Genomic DNA, 18,655 nt, shown 5'->3' with positions numbered 1-18,655 from the left:
CGCCATAGACGGCACCCCACCAGGCTCCCCCGTCCCTGGGATTCTCCAGGCAAGAACACTGAAGTGGGTTGCCATTTCCTTCTCCAATGCATGAAAGTGAAAAGTGAAAATGAAGTCGCTCAGTCGTGTCCGACTCTTCACGACCCCATGAACTGCAGCCTACCAGGCTCCTCCGTCCATGGGATCCTCCAGGCAAGAGTACTGGAGTGGGGTGCCATTGCCTTCTCCGAAAAAACATTTTTAAGTCACTACAGATGACATACATATATAATAACTGGTTAAATAACATAACCACTGATTGCAATAGGTAGATCATGAGTCAAACTAACAAGCTAGTTTTTAAAAGATAATATTTATGAGATGATTATAAACTTTAAATGTCTTATTTGGTGATTTTACTAAAATACTGTCATCTTGCATTATAAGAATGATATTGGTTGTTGTTGTTTAGTTGCTAAGTCATGCAGTGATGTTTAAAAAAGAGAAGGAAAGCCCTTATCTTTTAGATACATTCTGAAATATTCAAAGATAGAATGCTATCTAGAATGACCTTCAAAAATAACACAGGAAAAAAAGATTGGCAATGACTTGATAACTGCCGTAACTTAGATTTATATGCAGAGTTTATTATACTATTATGACTTCCACAGAAGGAGGCTAAATTTGTCCATAATAAGAATTTTTTTTTTCATAGTAAGAATTTTTATAAAATAAAATTTTAAAACTGCAATAACAAAGTCAACTCACCTTTATACTCATAAAGGTGAGTATAAAATAATACAAGCTTTAACCCACTGATACCATTGATACTACTGCCTCTGACAGTACTACTTTCAATTAAATGACGGTGTACTCCTATGACATAAAGATACCATACAATAAGAATAATTAGAGCTTTTCTAAACTTCTCAATCATGTGTAAATGAGAATATATTCTGAGACTGAACTCAAATACTACAAAAATGCATAAAGAGCTCACAAGAAATCAGAGCTCCATCTAAAAATAAAAAGCAAGGAAATCATAACTACATCTCATTCCATGTCGATCATCTTCCCAATTCCTTCACATGGACTACCATTTATTTATAAGAGAGGCATGGAAAGCAAAAAAGATACTATAATTAATTTTCTTTTTCTAACCACTGCTAAGGCTATTTATGAAGCAAAGTTTCCAAGACATTCTAATGTGTACGATTTTAAAAAGTATTTACAGTATTATAATTAACATATAGCTCATATCAAGAACCTTTACTTGGTAACCATTATAGAAACAAAGATGACAAGTATATACATACTGGAGGCCGGCCAGGTCGACCTCTTTTTCTTTTTCCTTTGACCTCTGTTTCTTCAAGTTCACTGCCAGCATCAGAATGGGCAGTAGTCTCATTAGTTGAATCTCTAGAAAATATGATACATTATTTTAGTGAACAAATTAATAAATACATACCTATTAACAATACAATGCAGCTCTATTCCTCTAGCTTTCTTACCTTTTGCTGTATGTACACATATAGCTAATTAGAAGTGGTTTATGCTTTCACGTTCAGAAAAAAATCTTTAGCAAATTCAAAATATTACCCTCCCTGGTTAATATTATGTAACAATGAATAAAATGATTTTCCAAACAGAGAAATACAGACAAGGAAATGACTGTGGAAATGGCAGCTGCTATAGAAAATATAAATGCAAAATACAACTGCAAAAGACTGATTCTTGAATATAAAAAAAAATAAAGGCTTGGGAGGAACTTTATTGATTTCCTAATATAATGAAAGTGTGTTAGTAAATGTTTAAGAATGGCACTTCAAAGAACTTATGCACATAAATTATTAGAAACAGTACCAATGTAAATGCAGTAGAGCACACAAATTACAAACAATAATAAAAATGCACAATATTCTTTTTCATAAATTCTATCTAGTTCAGTTCAATCACTCAGTCGGGTCCAACTCTTTGCAACCCCATGACCACAGCACGCCAGGACTCCCTGACCATCACCAACTCCCAGAGTTCACCCAAACCCATGTCCATTGAGTCAGTGATGCCATCCAACCATCTCATCCTCTGTCGTCCCCTTCTCCTCCTGCCCCCAATCCCTCCCAGCATCAGAGTCTTTTCCAATGAGTCAACTCTTTGCATGAAGTGGCCAAAGTATTGGAGTTTCAGCTTTAGCATCAGTCCTTCCAAAGAACACCCAGGACTAATCTCCTTTAGAATGCACTGGTTGGATCTCCTTGCAGTCCAAGGGACTCTCAAAAGTCTTCTCCAACACCACAGTTCAAAAGCATCAATTCTTCGGCGCTCAGCTTTCTTTATAGTCCAACTCTCACATCCATACATGACCACAGGAAAAACCATAACCTTGACTAGACAGACCTCTGTTGGCAAAGGAATGTCTCTGCTTTTTAAGACACTGTCTAGGTTGGTCATAACTTTCCTTCCAAGAAGTAAGCGTCTTTTAATTTCATGGCTGCAATCACTGTCTATAGTGATTTTGGAGCCCAGAAAAATAAAGTCTGACACTGTTTCCAGTGTTTCCCCATCTACTTCCCATGAAGTGATGGGACCAGATGCCATGATCTTAGTTTTCTGAATGTTGAGCTTTAAGCCAACTTTTCACTCTCCTCTTTCACGTTCATCAAGAGGCTCTTTCATTCTTCTTCACTTTCTGCCATAAGGGTGGTATCATCTGCATATCTGAGGTTATTGATATTTCTCCCAGCAATCTTGATTCCAGCTTGTGCTTCCTCCAGCCCAGTGTTTCTCATGATGTACTCTACATAGAAGTTAAATAAGCAGGGTGACAATATACAGCCTTGACATACTCCTTTTCCTATTTGGAACCAATCTATTGTTCCATATCCAGTTCTTACTGTTGCTTCCTGACTTGTATGCAGGTTTCTCAAGAGGCACATCAGGTGGTCTGGTATTCCCATCTCTTCCAGAATTTTCCACAGTTTATTGTGATCCACACAGTCAAAGGCTTTGGCATAGTCAATAAAGCAGAAATAGATGTTTTTCTGGAACTCTCTTGCTTTTTCCATGATCCAGCAGATGTTGGCAATTTGATCCCTGGTTCCTCTGCCTTTTCTAAAAGCAGCTTGACCATCTGGAAGTTCATGGTTCACGTATTGCTGAAGCCTGGCTTGGAGAATTTTTAGCATCTATCTAGTTTACAGATTCATATAAAATGATTTGGTAATTTTGTGAAACTCTTGTATCCCTAGCTAACCTATGGTTTCAACTGATGAGCGAACAGGCTTTTGATGTGCAAGACAGTTGATACCTTTGTGCACTTTAATGAACAGAATGCAAAAGAAATGACAAAGCCATCTGTTGGAACTTCACTCATTGGTCAATGTTGTGAGCATCTTCTTTACTGAATTGCATATGTAATAGTTCTCGAACACTAGAAGGATATGTCCTCAAATTTTTGTGGTATCATAATATAATGACTAAAGACCTGATACATCTTTAAGGTTAATCTGCTTTATTAACAATTTCTACGTCACTTTATTGAGTCTACAAACAACAAAATAATAAACTAAGTTCTGATTTATTGTGTTTGCTGGTTTTCATAAAGTGAATACTCTTATCACAACCAAATTCAAACTAGCAAAGTGACATCACCAAATACAGAGTTGAGAAGTAATTAACAATAGTAGTATACTACTACAAAGTATTTCCACCATACATGGAATAAATAAAAACCTTGAGAGCATAGAAAATGGTAAGATGTAAAATAATTAGGAAGTGATGAGTTTTGAAAATTTACTTTTATTTTTAATAGGATTTATTTAATTTTAAGCTTGCACAATTTAACTTTCCATAACAGCTATGTTACATCTGGACTTCTCAGGGCTGCAAGTGGTAAAGAATCCGCCTGCAATGCAGGAAACATAAGAGATGCACGTTTTATCCCTGGGTAGGGAAGACACCCTGGAGGAGGGCATGGCAACCCACTCCAGTCTTCAGGCCTGGAGAATCCCATGGACTGAGGAATCTGGAAGGCTACAGAGATCCATAGGGTCGCAAAGAGTCGGATACAACAGAAGCAACTCAGCATGCACACATGCATGTATGTTATATTTAACAAGGTCACAAAATTCCTGGAAATTTAATATTCAGCTCTCCAGGCCAATACAGACTGGCCCTAGCATGGCATTAAAAACACATGGATAATATTAACAAAACTATCTTCACTGAATTCTATATTACTAACTGTATCTATATACAACTGCAAATAAGAGGAAGGGTACAAAGCAAATGGTAAACTCAACTCACAACTTAATATTTCTGAAACTGCTCCACTGACGGCTCTTAGCTCCATTCTCTTTGTTTTGATCCCTTAAAGCTCATCTCATTAGTATCTGCTCTTTTCCCTTTAAACTAACCTCTCTTGGAGATCTCATCCAATTGATGTGGAACTTTTATGCAAATGACTTCAGTATATTATCACTAGACCTATCTGTAATTCAAGATTTTCAACTGTGTGTGTAACACTTCTTTACATACCATCGCAAATTCACCAAATAGCACACATAAAATTAAGTCCAGGTATGACTTATTTCTAGCTCTCTATTCAAAGCAATATCACTAAATAACTAATTTATTAATACCCAAATTTGCACTGTTTTATAAACTTATTATTGTCACCATTACCCTGTTGTACTCAAACCTACAATCACATCAGTCTTTCTCTTAGGCCATCAGTTAAAAATCCTCCTGAGTCGTTCTCTATGTACTAATTCCGTCTCCGATTCTTTTTATGATTACTACCATAATCACAACTTTTTGAATTAATCACAACTTATCTCTCTGCTTCTAACATTTCCCTGTCCCAGCCACTCTATACACTACTGTCACTAATATTCTCACATCATGTTCCTTCTTTGTTTGCAAACCTTCAAAGGCAATTTGGTATTTAAAACTATAAATAATACTGATCTAGTCCAAGGGTCAGTAAACATTTTCTTTAAGGGCTATACAGTAAATATTTTAGGCTGAATGGTATGAAGTTCTCTGTATCTGATACTCAACTTGTGGACCACAGCATGAATATGGCCATTCATAAAGACAAGTGAATGGATATTGCTGTGGTCCAATAATATTTATAAAAACAGGTTTCTGAAACAGTATCAGTAGTCTTTCAATCACCTATTTAATTAAGAATAATAAATCATACTGCTTTTTCTCCCCCACTATAATCCAAATAGACCATTTAGTATATACTGTGTGCCGGTTTATACACATTACCTATGCACAAAACCTTATTAAGACAACATATTGATGTCTCAGTTTTACAAATGAGGAAATGAAAGATCTGAAAATCTTAGATCTCAAGGTAAATGTGAATTCTCTATCTCCACGGCAGGATGGCAGAATGCAAATATTATGTTTAGTATTTCTCTTATGTGGACAGAATACACTAGTACTTTTGATGCTTATAGAAATCTCCAGGCAAATACAAAAGCAAATTTGTTCCAAGGATACAAAATGTGTCCCATTAGTGAAATTAATTTATCCTTCAGCAATAGTTCACTGACAACAGAAAAAATTACAACTGCTTTCTAATTCTTCATACTTCAGCCAGCTTAAAAGATGAAAGTTATTATCAACAAACAACTAACATACTTCAATCAGTGTATGTATTTTTTATTTATGAGAATACATGATATATAAGTATGATTTTTAATTTCAAGGAAGAGTTTCACTTCACTATACCCTAACTCTGAATTTCAATCTGCAGAACAAGATTATTAAGTTTTATCAATACTGTCATAAATACTTATGTTCTGGCATATATATACATAAATACAAAGCAATGTCTACATTTTAATTTTTTAAACTTAAATTAATAGGAGTTTTCCTACAAATACAAAGGATTCCTAAATTCTACTCTATAAGTTCACTATCTGTGAGTACTTAGACTGTCTCCAGTTTTAACTGCTACAAACAGAGGTGAAACAACTATCCTTGCACCTTAACTCTTATTACACATCAACAAACACCTCTCTAGAACAGACAAAGAAAGCTGGATCAAGGGCTACGCAAACTCAAACTTCAACCAAACTGCTCTACCAAAAAGCCTGCAAATGACTACTGGACATAAATAAAGAGAATAGAAAAATCATATTCAACCTTATAAAGTCATTCTTTTTAATCCCCCGAAAACTCTCTAAATTCTGCCTTACTCTCTCCATTTTCACTGTAATCGTTTTAGCTCAAGTTGTTATTATCTCTGGCCTGGACACTGCAACACGTTTCTCCTAAAAAGACTCCTCGTTTCTTCTGTTGCCTTTTCCAGTCAAATCACTATACTGTGTACTAAGAATGATTTTCAGTGTATCTTATTCTGTCTCTTTCATGATTAAAACTCTATGATGATTTCCTTCTACTTCCAGGGGAAAACAACCTCAAAATTTTTAATTTAAGACTTAGCAGATCCTATACAATACAGCCCTACTCTACTTGCAAGCCATATCTCACCCCACTCTCCATCTTTAATCCTGAAAAAAGAAAAATCACAGCTTTATTTCAGTCCCTCAAACACACTGTGATTCCTCCTATCACGATTCCTCCTACCTCCCTACACTTCTTCCTTAGAAAAGTAGACTAATTCAAGGCATGTATTAAAATTCTAATAAAATCCTCTAGCTTACCTTCAAAGCAGTTTAAATCTATATGTTGGTGATTATTTGATTAATATCTATCTCTATAAGCTTCATGGCAACAAGGACAAAGTGAGTTTTTTCCACTTTCTCTTTCTCCTCAAAGCCTAGCATAGCTCTACTACAACATTTGGTGGAATAAATAAAATGGTGTAATTGGCGATATTTAATAACGTTTAATAAATAGTAAAGTTTGCCGGGTGGCTCAAACAGTAAAGAATTTTCCCACAATGCAAGAGACCAGGGTTTGATCCCTGAGTCAGGAAGATCCCCTAGAGAAGGGAATGGCTGGCCACTCCAGTATTCTTGCCTGCAGAATCCCCTAGACAGAGGAGCCTGGAGGGTTACAGAGTCAGACAGAGCTGAACGATTAACACTTTCATATTTAGACAAATTATTAGGGTAGGTATTGATGGCTTTTAGCATGTAAAGTAATTTGGATAGCATTCTGTCTTAAAACTCTGGAGGAAAAACAGAAGGACAGGAGACCAACTGGAAGGAGACTACAATTTCTTAGAAAAAACACATATAAATGATCTGGAACTATAAAAACATATAAATAATTATGTAAGCTGTTGGTCACTTTGATTATATCTAAACTGCTGTTATCATACACGATCAGACTATATAGATTCCTACATTGGAGCTTAATGAAACCTATAAAAGGAAAAGTATTTGCCATTACACGATCACATTTCCCAGAGAATCGAAAACAAGATCAAATTCTAAACGTGTCCTGTAACTTCAACAAAATCTAATTAGATGCCACCAGAAATTAGACGCCACCAAAATCTAATTAGATGCCAAGAAGGACTCATCAATTACAATCTCAATCCCAGGGAAAAGAAGGGGTGAGAGGGTGATATGGGATAGAGGTTTACAAACTCTTGTCTATATAGTAAAACAAAATATTTCTGTTTGCAGGTTAATTTTTTCTCTAGCACATAAACAATTCTGCAAAGGAGTCAGTGTGATTTTGTTTCATTAATACTTTATTTACAGAAGAAGTTGGCATGTCAAACCAGCCCAGAGTCATAGTTTCTGCTGAATCCTAAAATGAGATAGTAACTTTTTTGTTCAGTAACATGGGCATCACATAGTGACATGAAAATACAAGGGCTATAGATGGATATAATAAGTATAACCTCTAATAGTTCTTTTACTTCAAACATATTGCCCAACTATCAAAGAACACATTTCATGTCTCATTAATAAAAGTATTTTGATACAGAAAAGTGTTACAAGAATTTTAAAAAATGAAAAGCTGTAATACTTACTGTAACACAGGTAACTCTGAAGTAATCATTGCTGCAAAGATCTTTCCACAATGCAGCAAAATAATCAAGTACTGTACAACTCAAAACTTTCAAAATAACCTCAAAGGTAATCCTGTTAATTAAAAAAGAAAGAAAGAAATTATTTTTCCAGTTTACTAATGTATAGTTGACAAACTATAAGACAGTTACAGCAAGACAATTTGATATATGGACACACAGTGAAGGGCGTCCCTCACTGAGTTAATACATCCATCATCTCACACATCTTCTTTTTTGGCCCAAACATTTAATATATTCTACTCTCTCATAAAATTTCAATTATACAAGAAAGTGTTATCAACTACAGTCACTTTATTATATGTTAGATCTTCAGACCATATTCATTTACAACAAAGTTTGTACCTTTCACCAATCGCTCCTTATTTCTACCACGTTGCCCTTGGCAACTACTTTTTCCACTACTTTTCCCATAAATCTACCCACTCTATAGATATCACATATAAGTGATCTCATGTGATATTTGCCTTTCTCTGTGGTGCTAATTTCATTAGCCTTCCAGGCTAATCCAAGTTGTCTAATGATCAGTTGTTTTTTTGTTTTTTTTAAAGACTGAGTAACATTCCACTGTGTGTACACAGAGACAACCAGGTTTCCTCTATTCGTTAAGTCCATGGACACATAAAGCTGTTTCCATATTTTGATTATGGTAAATAATGCTGCTGTAGTTCAATTCAGTTCAGTCGCTCAGTCGTGTCTGACTCTTTGCAACCCCATGAACCGCAGCATGCCAGGCCTCCCTGTCCATCACCAACTCCCAGAGTTCACCCAAACCCATGTCCATTGAGTTGGTGATACCATCCAACAATCTCATCCTCTGTCATCCCCTTCTCCTCCTGCCCTCAATCTTTCCCAGCATCAGGGTCTTTTCAGTCAGCTCTTTGCATCAGGTGGCCAAAGTATTGGAGTTTCAGCTTCAACATCAGTCCTTCCAATGAATAGTCAGGACTGATTTCCTTTAGGATGGACTCGTTGGATCTTTTTCCAGTTCAAGGGACTCTCAAGAGTCTTCTCCAACACCACAGTTCAAAAGCATCAATTCTTCAGCAATCAGCTTTCTTTATATTCCAAATCTCACATCCATACATGACCACTGGAAAAACCATAGTCTTGACTAGACGGACCTTTGTTGACAAGGTAATGTCTCTGCTTTTTAATATGCATGGTCGAGAGGAGCTACCCCACGTCCAAGGTCAGAGGCAGCAGCCGAGAGGAGCTACCCTACGTCTGAGGTCAGGGGCGGCGGCCGAGAGGAGCTACCAGATGTCCAAGGTAAGGAGTGGTGGCTGTGCTTTGCTGGAGCAGCCGTGAAGAGATACCCCACGTCCAAGGTAAGAGAAATCCAAGTAAGACAGTAGGCATTGAGAGAGGGCATGAGAGGGCAGACAGACTGAAACCACAATCACAGACAACAGGCCAATCTGAACACACGGACCACAGCCTTATTTAACTCAATGAAACTAAGCCATGCCATGTGGGGCCACCCAAGACGGACGGGTCAAGGTGGAGAGGTCTGACAGAATGTGGTCCACTGGAGAAGGGAACGGCAAACCACTTCAGTATTCTTGCCTTGAGAACCCCAGTATGAAAAGACAAAAAGATAGGACACTGAAAGAGAACTCCCCAGGTCGGTAGGTGCCCAATATGCTACTGGAGATCAGTGGAGAAATAACTCCAGAGAGAATGAAGGGATGGAGCCAAAGCAAAAACACCACCCAGTTGTGGATGGGACTGGTGACAGAAGCAAGGTTCGATGCTGCAAAGAGCAACATTGCATAGGAACTTGGAATGTTACGTCTATGAATCAAGGCAAACTGGAATGCTGCTGCAAGCATGGGATAAACACATCTATGTGTTTGGGATAATGATTTCATTTATTGTGGATATATACTGAAAAGTGGCTATATAATATTATATATATAATACAATAGTCTTATTTTTAATTATGTTTTCTAGAGATTGTACCAAATTACATTTCTATCAACAGTGAACAAGGTTTCTCTTCTGTCGGTATTCTCAACAAGAATATCTCTCTTATCTTTTTGATCAAAGACATCTTCACATAGGTGTGAAGGAATACCTCATTACGGCTCTGATTTTCATTTCCCTGAAGATTAGTGATGTTGAGTATCTATTCATGTAGATTTTGCTTAACTGTGTATATTCTTCAGAAAAATGTCTATTTGCTGCTGCTGCTGCTGCTGCTGCTGCTAAATTGCTTCAGTCATGTCCGACTCTGTGCGACCCCATAGACGGTAGCCCACCAGGCTCTGCCGTCCCTGGGATTCTCCAGGCAAGAACACTGGAGTGGGTTGCCATTTCCTTCTCCAATGCACGAAAGTGAAAGTGAAGTCGCTCAGTCGTGTCCGACTCTTCGCGACCCCATGGACTGCAGCCTACCAGACTCCTCCATCCCTGGGATTTTCCAGGCAAGAGTACTGGAATGAATCGCCACTGCCTTCTCCAAATGTATATTTAGGTCCTCTGAAAATTACTTTAGAAAAAAATGAGTATGCCAGAATACACAGACTACAATCAACAGTACTACCAACTACCAACAATCACACTCCTTTGTATTTCCCCAAATAAACTGAAAATTCATCATTACTTAACACTTAAAAGTAATGAGCTATCAAACCAGGAAAGGACATGGAGGAAGCTCAAATGCATATTACTAACTAAAAGAAGCCAATGTGAAACAGCTACACCCTATATGATTTGAATGACATGGCATTCTGGAAAAGGTAAAACTATGAGGACAGTAAAAATATCAGGGATGGCCAAACGTTGTGTGATAGGAAAGATGAACAAGTGAGACCACAAGATTTTTAGGGCACAGAATCTATTCTGTATGATACTAGAATCATGGGTACATCTAAATAGTACATTTAAAACAAAACCCATAGAATATATAACACAAAGAGTGAACCCTAATGTAAACTACAAACACTGGGTGATAATGACATGTCAGCGTAGGTTCACTGACTGTAACAGATGGATCACTGTGATGTGGGATGTTAATAGTGGAAGAGGTTATATGTATGTGAGAACAAGAGTTATGGGGGATCTCTCTAACTTCTATTCAATTCTACTGTGAACCTAAAACTTATCTTAAAACTAAAGTTTATTAAATTAAAAAAAAGGCAGCAAAGTGAGACAAAACAGAGCATCCAAGACAGGCTATGGCACAATACCTAACAGAATAACACATAACTAGAATTCAGAAGGAGAGAGAAACATCAAGTCAAAAACAAACATTTCAAGAGGTAGCAAGCAGCTTCCCAAAAGTAATTTCAGATTTTAAAACACAGAAGAAAGATCAGAGAATTCCCATGAATATTCTAAAATATAAATATTGGTAAATATGAAGAAAATTCAAAAGGAAACAAAAGTAACATAATTCCTGACATACAAAGAAACAAACAAAAAATTCTGATCAGACTTCTCGGTAGAAACTACGCAAGCTGATTAACAAGTCCATTCTAAAAGAAATCAATCCTGAATATTCATTGGAAGGACTGATGCTGAAGCTGAAACTCCAATTCTTTGGCCATCTGATGCAAAGCCAACTCACTGGAAAAGACCCTGATGCTGGGAAAGAGAGAAGGCAGGAGAAGGGGACGACAGAGGATGAGATGGTTAGATGGTATCACTGACTCAAGAGACATGAGTCTGGGCAAACTCCAGGACATGGTGAAGGACAGGGAAGCCTGGAATCCTGGGGTCCATGGTATCAGTCACTCAGTTGTGCCTGACTCTTTGTGACCCCATGGAGTGCAGCACGCCAGGCTTCCCTGTCCATCACCAGCTCCAACAATGTAAGCTGAAAGACAGATAAGCATTGTTTGAAACGTGAAGTGGAAAAAATCATGAAAATTGAATTATCAATCTTTCAAAAACAAAAGAAAGAAATGATGTCATGGAAAATGAAAGACTAGGAAACCTCAAAACTTAGGCCCTCCAGTAAAGGAACTTTTGTTGTTTTTTAGTTATGAAGTCAAGTCTAACTTTTTGGGGACCCCATGAACTGTAGTCCACCAGGTAACTCTGTCCATGGGATTTCCCAAGCAAGAATACTGGAGTGGGTTGCCATTTCCTTCCCCAGGGGAGTCTTCTTGACCCAGGGATCAAACCCACATCTTCTATATTGGCACGTGGATTCTTTACCATTGAACCACCAGGGAAGCCAGAAGCAACTTAGTTTGGCCAAAAAAACAACAAAGCTCATCTCTTATGAACATCTGGAATCTAATAAAAGTTTATGATAAAGAGAGGAGTGCCAAAAGACGTCTATTATATGTGATAAGAGAGCACAGTAGTATTTTTGCTTACTTATATACCACCTCCATAGCCTACAAGGACAGCACACCAAGTTACTGGTGTGGCTTCCTAGTGCCAAAGAGAACACCATGGACTTGTTCTCCCAAACTGTAGCAGAGTGTTTTGAAGAGCTTCCTTTTTCTTTTTTTGGAAAAACTATTATCTTTCAAAAGCATTTAAACACACAGTGATACAAGTAGCTGTCTGTGGCAAGAGAGTGGATTGCATAAGCATTAAACAATCTAAAAAGCCTCAAATTTAAAAAGGGGGAGAAGAAAGATATTTGGGGAATAAGAACTCTAAAGGGGTATCACATATGCAAGGAAATGTAGAGTATTACATGAATGCCCAGGGCTGGATGGATTCTTAGACAAGAACTAAGGAGTATAGGCTTTCAATTCTAGGTGATCTTTGCTCTCCATGCAAGCACAAAGTGAATACTAAGGCAAAGCTGTAGGAAACCTGCCTAATTTTTGAAGAAGTACCTCAGCTAATAGACCATCTGCAAAAAAAAAAAAAAAAACAGAAATTACTTGTTTCTATTAGCAAAAGAAATCTCAAAGACGACCACTGAACAAGACAACAAAATTTTAGGACCCACACATGACAAAGAATACAGTCCTTGCAAAAACAGATTAGCAAAGCAAATAAAGAGATGACTGTAGTCCTTGAAAAGACAACAGGAAACCATGGGGAGGAGAGAAGAACCTAGTGTCCAATGTTACAACAATGGACATATTGAAAATGTCCAGTTTTTTAATAACATCAGAAATTCAAAAAGCATACAAAAAAATATGAAATGATGGCCCATTAACAGGAAAAAAAATCACAGAAATCATCTCCATCTAAGCCCAGATATTGAACTTAGACTTCCAGAAGTACATAAACAGAGACAAGAAAGAATATCTGAAGATACATGGCAAAAACTTAACCTATTTTAAATACATAAATCTACACAATCAGTAAAATAAATGAACTCCAAGAAGGCCCCTTCTCCTCCTGCCCCCAATCCCTCCCAGCATCAGGGTTTTTCCAATGAGTCAACTCTTCGCCTGAGGTGGCCAAAGTATTGGAGTTTCAGCTTTAGCATCAGTCCTTCCAAAGAACACCCAGGACTGATCTCTTTTAGAATGGACTGGTTGGATCTCCTTGCAATCCAAGGGACTTTCAAGAGTCTTCTCCAACACCACAGTTCAAAAGCATCAATTCTTCAGCAGTCAGCTTTCTTCACAGTCCAACTCTCACATCCATACATGACTACTGGAAAAACCATAGCCTTGACTAGACGGATCTTTGTTGACAAAGTAATGTGTCTGCTTTTGAATATGCTATCTAGGTTGGTCATAACTTTCCTTCCAAGGAGTCAGCGTCTTTTAATTTCATGGCTGCAGTCACCATCTGCAGTGAATACTGAAATTGGGCCAATTAGTAAACCTACAAGAGCCACTATGTGTTCAACTCAAAGGAAGAACTGTATGTCTCTCACTTTCAATCAAAACCTAATTGTGATTAAGCTTAATGAAGAAGGAATGTTGAAAGCTCAGAGTGATCAAAAGCAAGGCCTCTTGCACCATGCAGTTAGTCAAATTGTGAATTCAAAGAAAAGTTCTTGAAGAAAATTGAAAATGCTATCCTAGAAAACACAAGAATGATAAGGAAACAAACAGCCTACTGGTGATAGAAAGTCTGAGTGATCTCGATAAAAGATCAAATCAGTTACAACTTTCTCTTAAGCCAAGTCTAATCCAAAAAAGGCCCTAACTCTCTTAATTCTATAAAGGTTAAGAGAACTGAAGAAGCTGCAATAGAAAAGTCTGAAGCTAGCAGAGATTGGTACATGGCACTTAAGGAAAGAAGCTGTCTCCTTAAACTAAAAGTGCAAGGTAAAGCAGCAAATGCTGATGCAGAAGCTGCACCAAATTAACTAGAAGATCTAGTTAAAATAATTAAGGTATTTACACTAAATTGGACTTCAAAGTCAAACTCCCTGGGAGTTCTCAGTCCCTTTGCCAGATACCCAGGTGGAGAAATCTGTTGTGGGGCCTAGAACATTCACAACAGTGCAAGAACTTCTTTGGGATAATTGTTCTCCAGTTTCTGGGTGGCCTGCTCTGTGGCTCTGTACTGGGGATAATGGCGACCTCCTCCGAGAGGACTTATGCCACTAGCCACACCTCCCAGAATTATCCCAGCAGCTGGTCACTTCTGATGCACACTTCCACAAAGGACATTCAAACACAGACAGGCAGGTCTGGCTCAGCCTCTTGTGGAGATCACAGCTCCTTTCCCTGGTCCTGAGGAACACAGGTTTTTGTTTGCACCCTTCCAGAGTATCTGGATGGTATGAGGTTTGATTTTAAATGTGACTGCACCCTCCTACCATCTTCTTGTGGCGTCCTTTGCCCTTGTACACGGGGTATCTTTGGGGGGGGTTTTCAACATTCTCCTGTCGATAGTTGTTCAGCAGCTAATACACAGAGTGCCTGAAGAACTATGGATGGAGGCTCGAACGGGAGGCAGTGATCAAAACCATCCCCAAGGAAAAGAAATGCAGAAAGCAAAATGGTTGTCTGAGAAGGCCTTACAAATAGCTGAGAAAAGAGAAGCAAAAGGCAAAGGAGAAAAGGAAAGCTATATCCATCAGAATACAGAGTTCCAAACAACACCAACAAAACATAAGAAAGCTTTCCTAAGTGATCAATGCAAAGAAATACAGGAAAACAATATAGCAAAGACTAAAGATCTCTTCAAGAAAATTAGAGATACCAAGGGAATATTTCATGCAAAGACAGGCACAATAAAGGAAGAAACCGTATAAATGTAACAGACGCAGAAGATATTAAGAAGATGGTGGCAAGAATACACAAAAGAACTATACAAAAAAAAAGTTCTTAATGATCCAGATAATGACAATGGTATGATTGATCACTCATCTGCACCCAGACATCCTGCAGTGTGAAGTCAACTGGGCCTTAGGAAGCATTACTACGAAAAAAAGCTAGTGAAGGTGATAGAATTCAAGAAGAGCTATTGCAAATCCTAAAAGACTATGCTGTCAAAGTGCTGCATTCAATATCTCAGCAAATTTGGAAAACTCAGCAGTGGCTACAGGACTTGAAAAGGATAGTTTTCATTCCAATCCCAAAAGAAGGCAATGCGAAAGAATGTTCAAACTACCAAACTGCATTCTTTTCACATGCTAGCAAACTAATGCTCAAAATCCTTCAAACTAGCCTTCAACAGTATTTGAACCAACAGCTTCTAGATGTACAAGCTGGATTTAGAAAAGTCAGAGGAACCAGGGATCAAACTGCAAAAATCTACTGCATCATAGAAAAAGCAAGAGAATTCCAGAAAAAACATCTGCTTGTGCTCCACTGACTACACCAAAGCCTTTGACTGTTTGGATCACAATAAACTGTGGAAAATTCTTTAAGAGAAATACCAGACCACCTTACCTGCCTCCTGAGAAATCTGTATGCAGGTCAAGAAGCAACAGTCAAAACCAGATATGAAACAATGGACTGGTTTCAAATCGGGAAAGGAGTACGTCAAGGCTGTCTATTGTCACCCTGCTTATTTAACTTAATGCAAAGTACATCATGCGAAATGCCGGGCTGGACGATGCACAAGCTGGAATCAAGACTGCCAGGAGAAATATCAATAAACTCACATATGCAGATGACATCATCCTTATAGCACAAAGCAAAGAGGAACTAAAGAGCCTCTTGATGAGGGTTAAAGGGAAGAGTGATAAAACTGACTTAAAACTTAACATTCAAAAAACAAATATCATGGCATCTGGTCTTATCACTTCATGGCAAATAGATGGGGAAACAGTGGAAACAGTGGCTGACTTTATTTTTCTGGGCTCCAAAATCACTGCAGATGGTGATTGCAGCCACGAAATTAAAAGAGGCTTGCTCCCTGGAAGAAAAGATATGACAAACCTAGACAATATATTAAAAAGCAGAGACATCACTCTGTCAACAAAGGCACATCTAGCTAAATTCATAGTTTTTCCAGTGGTCATGTACGGATACAAGAGCTAGACCATAATAAAGAAGGCTGTGCACTGAAGAATTGATACTTTTGAACTGTGGTGTTGGAGAAGACTCTTGAGAGTCCCTTGAACAGCAAGGAGATCCAACCAGTCAATCCTAAGGGAAATCAACCCTGAATATTCATTGGAAGGACTGATGCTGAAGCTGATGCTCCAGTACTTTGGCCATCTTATGGGATGAGCAGACGCATTGAAAAACACCCTGATGCTGGGAAACACTGAAGGCAGGAGGAGAAAGGGACGACAAAGGATGAGATGGTTAGAATTCAATGGACATGAGTTTGAACAAACTCCGGGAGATGGTAAAGGACAGGGAAGCCTGGTGTGCTGCAGTCCATGGGGTTGCAAACACTTGGCCATGACTGAGTGACTGAGCGACAAAACTAAACAAAATTTTCTCAATGTAGACAAAATAGTATTACACTGGAAGAAGATGCCATTGAGAACTTTCACAGGTATAAAGAGAAGTCAGTGCCTGGCTTCTAAGTTTCAAAAAAACAAGCACACTTTCCTGACAGGGTCTAATGCAACTAGTGACTTTAAAGTGAAGCCAGTGTTCATTTACTATTCCAAAAATCACAGGGCCCTTAAGAATTACACTATTATCTATTCTGCCTGTGCTACAGAAATGGAAAAACAAAGCCTGGTTGACAGTACATCTGTTTGCAACATTGTTTAGTAAATGCTTTAAGCCTACTTTTGAGATCTACTGCTCAGACTAAAAAAAGATTCAAATATTACTTACTGTTCGTTGACAATGTACCTGATCAACAAAGAGCTCTGCTAAAGATGCACATTGAGACATATGCCATTTTCACATCTCCTGACACAGAACCCATCCTGTAGCCCACAAGGAGTTATTTCACTTTTCAAGTTTTTTTAGTTAAGAAATACCTATTTTAAGATTGTAACTGTCATAGATAGTGATTTCTCTGATGAACCTGGATGAGGTCAGATGAAAACCAGGAAAACATTCATTCATTCAAAATGGTATTTTCTAGATACCATTAGTGATGTTCCTGATTCATGGAAAAGGTCAAAATACCAACAAGAGTTTGCAAACACTTATCAACCCTCACAGATGACTTTGAGGCATTCAAGTCTTCCATGGGAGAAAGAACTGCTGGTGCAGTGAGTGAAATAGCAAAGAACTAAAATTAGAAGTGGAGTCTGAATATGTGACTGCATTGTTACAAATCTCATGATAAACTAACAAATGAGAAGGTTCCTGCATATGAGCAAACAAAGTACTTTCTTGAGATGAAAGTTGTAACTGCTGAAGATGCTGAGCAGATGTTGAAATGTCAATAAAGAGTTTAGAATATTATGCAAACCTAACTGGTAAAGCAGTGGCAAGTTTGGGAGGGCTCACTCCAATTTTTTAAAAAAGTTCTATTGTGGGTAAAATAGTATCAAACAGCACTGCACTCTATAGGGAAATCATTCATGAATTGAAGAGTCCCCAATGTGGCAAACTTCACTGTTGCCTTATTTTAAGAAACTGCCACAGTCACTCCATCCTTTGGAAACCACAACCCTAATTATTCAGCAGCAATCAACACTGAGGCATGACCCTCCTTCAGCAAAAAGACTACCAATAGCTGAAGGCTCAGATGATGGCTAGCATGTCTTAGCAATAAAGTATTCTTATATATGTAAATAAAGGTATGTACATCATTTAAGACATAGTGACACTGAAAACTTAACAAGCTATAGTTTAGACCAAACATAACTGGAAAACTTAAAACTTTATTGTGCTATTTGCTTTACTGTGGTGTTCTAGAACAAAATCCACAATATATTTGAGGTATGCCCAAATATATAAATAAAAAGTCAAGTTACTACTGTTTCAAACTAAATTGATATAAACATAAGATATCATGATCACCAGTGTAATTTAAAATGAAATTTTTTAAATGAAAAAGGTACACTAGAAGATCAAACACAAAGGAAGGCAGTGATGGAGAAATTAAGCAACAAAGAAGATCACTGTAGCAGTGTTTACAATAGCCGAAACACTGCTGTTCAGTTGCTAAGTTGTGTCCAACTTTGTGACCCCATGGATTGCAACACGCCTGGCTTCCGTGTCCTCCACTATCTCTAGGAGTTTACTCAAACTCATGTCCACTGAGTCATGATGCCATGCACCATCTCATCCTCTGTCACCCCTTTCTCCTCCTGTCCTCAATCTTTCCCAGCATCAGGGTCTTTTCCATGAGTTGGCTCTTTGCATCAGGTGGCCAAAGTATTGGAACATCAGCTTCAGC

The 18,655-nt window shown here is 38.0% G+C and overlaps 1 protein-coding gene across 3 annotated transcripts in view; it reads right to left on the bottom strand.

Annotated features, from left to right (window-relative positions):
• STAG1 (stromal antigen 1) overlaps window positions 1–18,655 on the bottom strand; it is a 505,017-nt gene that overhangs the window by 344,695 nt on the left and 141,667 nt on the right. For all 3 annotated transcript variants that reach the window (XM_059889103.1, XM_059889102.1, XM_002685052.7), the window contains 2 exons: window positions 7,949–8,060; window positions 1,296–1,398 (listed from right to left, as the gene is read on the bottom strand). In XM_059889103.1, coding sequence (XP_059745086.1) covers window positions 1,296–1,398; window positions 7,949–7,977 — 132 coding nt within the window. In that variant the 5' untranslated portion in view covers window positions 7,978–8,060. The remainder of the gene's footprint in view (window positions 1–1,295; window positions 1,399–7,948; window positions 8,061–18,655) is intronic.

Source organism: Bos taurus, chromosome 1 (assembly GCF_002263795.3).
Source record: "Bos taurus isolate L1 Dominette 01449 registration number 42190680 breed Hereford chromosome 1, ARS-UCD2.0, whole genome shotgun sequence".
Taxonomy (NCBI): domain Eukaryota; kingdom Metazoa; phylum Chordata; class Mammalia; order Artiodactyla; family Bovidae; genus Bos; species Bos taurus.
Note: the sequence above shows the minus strand (reverse complement) of the source record. Positions and strands in the feature narration are given on the sequence as shown.